This window comes from Arachis hypogaea, chromosome 18, assembly GCF_003086295.3.
Source record: "Arachis hypogaea cultivar Tifrunner chromosome 18, arahy.Tifrunner.gnm2.J5K5, whole genome shotgun sequence".
NCBI classification, from domain to species: domain Eukaryota; kingdom Viridiplantae; phylum Streptophyta; class Magnoliopsida; order Fabales; family Fabaceae; genus Arachis; species Arachis hypogaea.
Window position 1 is genome coordinate 61,078,054 of NC_092053.1, and position 7,341 is coordinate 61,085,394.

Genomic DNA, 7,341 nt, shown 5'->3' on the forward strand with positions numbered 1-7,341 from the left:
ATTTTATCAAACACTTGGAAGGCATAAAAGGAAAGCATAATAAATGGCAAGAAATAGTAAAATCTACCAACTACAATTTGCAAGGAAAGTAAATCAACAATTCAAATTAACAATAAAAGAACATCAAACATAAAATTACATTAAAAGAAATCAAGATCCAACAAGATTCATGAACATAAAAGCAACAAAATAAAGGAAACGACAAGTAAAATTAGAAGAGTAGAGAGGTAATAACAAGAAATTAAAAGGAGAAACTAAATCAAAGCAAGAATTAAAACTTGGATCCAAGAAGAATTAACTAAAACTACCCTAAAATCTAGAGAGAAGAGAGAGCTTCTCTCTCTAGAATTCTACCCTAAAAAATGATGAAAACTAAACTATGACTACTTCCTTCATTCCTCGCTCAATCCTTGGGTTCAATAGCATCAGAAATGGGCTGGATTGGGCCCAAAATGAGCTGCAAAATCGCTGGGGGCGATTTCATTAAAGTGGGCCATGGACAGCATCGGCGCGCACGCGCAAAGTGCGCTTGCGCGCCCCTGAACGCGAAGCAACATATGGCAAAATTTATATCATTTCGAAGCTCCGGATGTTAGGTTTCCAACGCAACTAGAACCGCCTCAATTGGACCTCTGTAGCTCAAGTTATGGTCATTTGAGTGCGAAGAGGTCGGCTTGACAGCTTTACGGTTCCTTCATTTCTTCATGAGTTCTCCCACTTTGCATGCTTTTCTCCTCACTTCTTCCATCCAATACTTGCCTTATGAACCTGAAATTACTCAACAAACACATCAAGGCATCAAATGGAATTAAAGTGAATTAAAATCACCAATTTTAGGGCCTAAAAAGCATGTTTTCACTTTTAAGCACAAATCAAGGGAGAATTACAAAACCATGCTATTTCATTGAATAAATGTGAGAAAAGGTGATAAAATCCCCCAAAATAAGTACAAGATAAACCACAAAATCGGGGTTTATCATAGTCCTTCTAGGAATTCTCTGAATTTTTTGTCAGCGAATTGGGTTCCGTTGTCTGAGATGACGATCTCGGGGATCCCAAATCGGGTGATGATCTATTGCTAGAGGAATTTTCGGCATTGGGTTGCCGTGATGGAGGCCAAGGGCTCGGCCTCGATCCACTTGGTGTAATAATCTATGGTGACGATGAGATATCGGAGTTGACCGGGTGCCGTAGGAAAGTGTCCGACCAGGTCGATCCCCCAGGTGCCGAATGGCCGCTCTGCCGATATGATGCTGAGCTGGTGTTGGGCGGCCTGGTGAATGCTGGCGTGCCTTTGGCATTTATCGCAGTTCTTTACTAACTGCATGGAGTCTCGAATAACCGTGGGCCAGAAGTAGCCGGCCGTGATGATTTTCTGGGCAAGGGTTTTACCTCCGATGTGGTGGCCGCAGCAACCTTCGTGGATTTCACGGAATATGTATTCTGTGTCCCCGGGTTCGACGCATTTGAGTAGGGGTTGCGAGAATCTGCGTTTGTATAGTTGTCCTGCGATGACTGTGTAGTTGGCGGCTTCCCTTTTTGTCCGTTTTTCCTCCCTGGGGTCTTCAGGTAGTGTTCCGTCGAGGAGGTATTGTAGGATAGGGTAAGTCCATGATCCTTGGCTGGGGAGTGTCAGGTAAGCACTAGCCGTTGTTGATATGGATGGTGATTTAACGACTTCCTGAATTAGCGATTTATTGCCGTGTCCTGGTTTGGTGCTGGCTAGTTTGGAGAGGAGATCTGCTCTTGTATTTTGTTTTCTGGGAATGTGCCATATGGTGACGCAATCGAACCCTTCTTTCAGTTTGTTTACCTTAGCGAGGTATTGTTGGAGTAAAGGGTCTCGCGTTTGGTAGTCTCTGTTGATTTGGGAGCTGACTACCTGAGAATCGGTGTTTACTTCCAGGATTTTTGCTCCGACGTCCTTGGCTAGGGCTAGGCCCACCAGGAGGGCCTCATATTCTGCTTGATTATTAGAGATTGGGAATTTGTATCGTATTGACTGTTCGATTATGACCCCGTTTTGGCTTTCGAGTATGACCCCGGCGCCTCCGGAGGTGGCGTTTGACGAGCCGTCGACGTGCAGCTTCCATGACTCGGGAGCTTGGTTTCCCGGAGTCATCTCGGCGATGAAGTCGGCCATGGCTTGCGCTTTGATTGCGTTTCAGGGTTCGAACTTGATTTGGAATTGGGACAGCTCGATGGACCAAGCTAGCATTCTTCCTGCTAGGTCGGGTTTTTGTAGCACCTGTTTGACCGCTTGGTCGGTCCGGACCATCACGGGATGGGCCTGAAAATATTGCCGTAAGCGCCGGGAGGCCGTGAGGAGTGCGAAAGCTAGCTTTTCCAGGCGTGTGTAGCGAGTTTTTGTGTCTTGTAGGACTTTGCTTATGAAGTATATGGGTTTTTGTTCTTTTTTCTCATTTTCGCGGATAAGTGCTGCTGCGAGTGCCTCTTCCGTTATGGAGAGGTAAAGGTAGAGGGTCTCCCCTGTTTGGGGTTTGGTGAGAACTGGTGGTTCCGCTAGTACTCTTTTGAAGTATTGGAATGCCTCTTCACATTTTGCTTCCCATCTGAAGGGAGTTCCTTTCTTCATCAGTTTGAAGAAGGGGATTGCTTTTTGTGCTGATGCTCCGAGGAAGCGGGATAACGCCGTGAGTCGACCGGTGAGCTTCTGGATGTCGTGGAGGTTTTTTGGGCTTGTCATCTCAAGGACGGCACGACATTTTTCCGGGTTTGCTTCAACTTCGCGTTGTGTGATCATAAAGCCGAGGAACTTCCCTGCCTCCATCCCGAAGGCGCATTTTGCCGGGTTGAGTCGCATATAGTGCTTTCGTAGGGTGTTCATTATGACCTTGAGGTCGCTTATGAGTTGTTCGCCAGATTCGGTTTTGGCGAGCATGTCATCTATGTAGACTTCTAACTTTGTTCTAGAAAGGTTCTGGAATATTTTGTTGACGAGCCGTTGGTACGTGGCTCCTGCGTTCTTTAGGCTGAAGGGCATGGCTGTGTAGCAGTATGTCCCATCGAGGGTGATGAATGCTGTTTTTTCCTCGTCGGGTTGGTGCATAGGTATTTGATTATAGCCGGAGTATGCGTCCATGAAGCTGAGGTACCGATGTCCGGATACGGCGTCTACCAATCCGTCGATGTTTGGCAGGGAAAATGCATCTTTTGGGCAGGCTTTGTTGAGGTCTGTGTAATCGACGCACATTCGCCACTTCCCTTTGGACTTCTTTACTAGTACGACGTTTGCCAACCACGTCGTGTAAGGTAGTTCTCTGATGAATTTTGCTTCTAGTAGGGCTTTTACTTGTCTTTTGACCTCAGCTGCCCGATCTGGGGACATTTTTCGTCTTCTTTGTGCCATGGGTTTGGCTTTGGGATCTATGGCCAATAGGTGGGACATTAGGTCGGGGTCTATCCCGGGCATGTCGGTTGGTGTGAAAGCGAACAAGTCTTTGTTCTGTTTCAAAAATTGGGAAAGGTCTTCTTTAAGGTCGTATGGGAGGTTCCTGTTGATGAAAGTATACTCGTCTCTTGTTCGCCCTACTTGTAATTTTTCCATGTCGCCTTCTGGTTCTGGCCTGGGTTGGCCGTCTTGTCGGGCGTCCAAATCGGCTAGAAAGATCCCGGCCGCGTTGCGAGATTTTTTTCGTAAAGCTAGGCTGGTGTTGTCGCATTCTGCTGTGACTTCGCGGTCTCCGTGATTAGTGCCGATGGAGCCGTCGTCCGTTATGAATTTCATAAGGAGGTATTTCGTGAAGATGATGGCAGAGAAGTCATTGATTAATTTTCTTCCGAGGATGATGTTATAGGTGGTGGAGTCTTTTAGGACCACAAATTCGGATAGAATTGTCTTCCTTTGGTTGCTTGCCCCTATGGTGAGGGGGAGGGTGATGGAACCGTCCGGTTTGAGAAAGTTGTCCCCGAGTCTCGTGACGCCGTTGCGGTGTGTTTGGAAATTTTCGTTGCGGAATCCGAGCTTGTCGAAGGCCCCTCGGAAGAGGATGTTGAAGTCTGCGCCGGTGTCCACCAGTATTCTTCGAACTAGTCCTGTTCTGATTCTCGCCGAGATGACGAAAGGTGCGTCTTCGGCCGAGGTGCCGTGCTGGCGATCCTCGGGTAGGAAAGTTATCGCTTTGTCGGCTGTGATAGCTGGGGCTTGATCTCTGACGGCCAAGACTTTGAGGTCCTTTTTTAGTGTTGATTTTGACTTGCTTGACACATATTTGCATGTGATGACGTTTACTATTATGGCCGGGTCGTCTTCTGGGCTTTCCCTGGGAGGTTGCTTTTGTGTTCTCGGGTTGCGTTCTTCTCTCTCAGGCGACCTGTCTTTTTCCACACGTTTTGGTTCTCTGATGATTTTGGCGAACTCTGGGAGTTTGCCGTCTCGTATGGCTTGTTCGAGGGCATCTTTAAAGTCAAAACAGTCTTGTGTCCTGTGCCCGTAACCTCGGTGGTAGTCGCAGTAAAGGGTCTTGTTGCCACCCGTTCTTTCTCTAAGTTGTCGGGCTTTCGGGATAATACTCCGATCCGCTATCTGGTGGTATATTTCGATAATCGGGGCTGTCAGGGGGGTGTAATTCGAGAATTTCCCTATCCTGGGTGGTCGGTTTGTGTTGGTTTGTTTGGGTTGGTCTCTTTGACTTTCTCTGGGCATCTGGTTATGGCGGGAAGTCGGGTTGCCGTGTGGTTGTTGCCGTGTTGCCGTTTATTGGTGGCGACGACCTGGCTAACCTCCTCGTCGTTTATGCAGTCTTTGGCGACGTTTTGGATCTCGTGCATGGTCCATACCGGCTTGGTGGTGAGGTGTTTGCGGAAGTCTTCGTTCATGAGCCCGTTGGTTAGACAGAGGCTTGCGACGGAATCCGTGAGTCCGTCAATCGTTAGTCATTCATCGTTGAAGCGGTCCAGGTATTTTCATGTGGATTCGTCTTGTTTTTGTGTAACTCCTAGCACGCTGATGGGGTGTTTAGCTTTGGTGATTCTGGTTGTAAACTGGGCCATGAACTTCCGCAAAATGTCGTGGAAACTGGTTATGGATCCGTTGGGGAGGGCATTGAACCATTTGATTGCTGGTCCGGCTAGGGTTAAAGGGAAGGCTCTGCATCGGACTGCGTCAGCCGCTCCTTCTAGGTTCATCCTGGCTTCGAAGGCCGTTAAGTGTTCCTGGGGGTCTTTGGTTCCGTCATACTTCATGTCCGTGGGTTTGTCAAAACCTTTGGGTAGTTTTGCTTTCAGGATCCTCTCTGTGAAGGGAGTGGCCCCTATTATCGTGTGGTCGTTTCTCGTACGCTTGGTTCCTCGGTATCGTCGGTCTTCATCTGAGTCATGTTGTCGACTTGGATCTCGGGAAGTTCTGCGGTTGTATCTTTTATTGTGTTGCCGTTCTGGCGACTTTTCAAGTCTGGGGCCGTGCGAGGTGCTGTGATTGCTTTTCCTGTCGTGTTGTCGGGTTGGCGATCGGCCGCGACGAGATTTTGATCTAGAAGTTGCGTGGCTTCCGTTTTCGGCGTTGTGCCTTTCCTTGGTGGCCACTCTGCCTTCGAGTTCCTAGACTCGAAGGCATAGATCTCAGATTATTTGAGCTGCTTTGTCCCCCCGTGTTTTCGGGGTGCCGTGGTTCTGTGATGACGTGTTCGTTTTCCTTATTTGGAGGGGCGCGGTGTATGGTGCTTGTTATCCTTCCACGGTTCGCGACCTCCTGGTGTTCGGGGGTCGGGTTCCTTGTTCGAGAGTTAACTTGGTGGCTGGTGGAGTGCTCTTCAAATCCGCCCGCCATTCCGATTCGACCGGCGTTCATTCCCTACAGACGGCGCCAATGTACTGGATGTCTCTGGTACGGGTTGAGAGATGGATCGGGAACTTGCGGGTCGAAGCGGATGCCAGATTGTTTTGACTGGAGCAATGGGGGGAGGTACCTGCAAAGACACTCCGACGCTCAAGTCAGAATGGATCTAAGAGGTATAAGGTGTGAGGAATAAATGAATACCTGGAGGGACCTGGGTCCTCTTATTTATAGGTGACGGTGGTTATCTTATCTTATCTTGTTTGATTAAGATAAGGGAGACGTTTGTATTCGAAAGTCGGTTAGGAGTCCTAGAGAGCCGGCTTTGGTCCTTCTAGAAGAACCTGGCGGGTCGGACCCGGGTAACCGGGTTTGGGTTTGTTCCCGGATCGTGGATCCGTGGGTTGGATCCGTAACAATATATATATATATATATATATATATATATATATATATATATATATATATATATATATATATATATATATATATATATATATATATATGAGTCTTAGAATTGTCGTAACCCTTGATTAACCTTTGCTTTACGGCATGAGGTAAGGTTTGGGGTAATTAGGGTGTTACAGAGGTTGTCGTGTTCTTCAAACTCGCTCAAACAACAGAGCATCGTCGTCTTTGACCGGCGCATACGAGGGGAATGATGATGATCAAGGAGGTAGGGATGTGATGGTTACTGTGATTCAAGACATCTGAGACTAGTGGTGGTGATGGTGGATTTAAGATGGATGAACATTCATTTTTAAGTTTTTGGAGATCCCCTTCTCCCCCTCCTTTAATTGTCAAAAATTAATTATAAATGCTAACTCAATAATTAACCAAAGAAATATGTCATATTATCAAAATACAGTGGCCACCTCAGTATCTTTTTCGTTAGAGATATGCTCCAGCAAATTCAAAGATACAATAACACTCCGAGTTTTTGAAAAATTAAATAAGTAGTTATACATAATTTATTATTTTATTTAAAAAATTATTTTTTTTAAAAGTAATTAAATTAAATTTTATAATACTTTAAATTTAAAATCTATTAAAATTTTTAAATAATTTTTATTAACATAAAATATTTAAAAAAAGATATAAATTATGCATGCATGTATATTATAAAACCAATGATATTCCTTCCATGACACATTTTTGTTTATATATATATATAAACTAACGACACTTAAGCTTCCTAATTTTCATTAATCATCATCTTCAGCATCTCATTTCTCCCTTTTAGCGTTAGGAAAGAAAAAAATAGAGGGAGGGGGGGGACGTAAGCTCCATGGAACCCGAGAGCTTTCGTCTTTAATTTTTTGAGATTCGTAATTCCAATTAAAAATTCAATCCGATAAAAGTATTCATATTCTTCTCCTCTATATGTTGACGTTATTTTTGTTTGGTAAAAGTTGACGGTGACATAGTTCTTCTTTCTCTTGAGTTCGGTCAATTGGAGTTCTAGGAGGTACAGATAATTTTTGACGTTTTCTTCTTCAGCAGCTCGGTCAAAAAGCTTCTCTAAAATCTTTATTGATTTTGATTTC

The 7,341-nt window shown here is 45.4% G+C and overlaps 1 protein-coding gene across 1 annotated transcript; it reads right to left on the bottom strand.

Annotated features, from left to right (window-relative positions):
* Positions 1-1,078: 1,078 nt before the first annotated feature.
* On the bottom strand, positions 1,079-2,143 carry LOC112770048 (uncharacterized). Its single transcript, XM_025814475.1, has one exon. It carries the CDS (start codon positions 2,141-2,143, stop codon positions 1,079-1,081), a length of 1,065 nt encoding a protein of 354 aa, XP_025670260.1.
* Positions 2,144-7,341: the final 5,198 nt, after the last annotated feature.

Coding starts and splice junctions, on each gene's coding strand:
- LOC112770048 (XM_025814475.1), bottom strand. CDS start 2,143: ATGGCCGACTTCATCGCCGAGATGACTCCGGGAAACCAAGCTCCCGAG.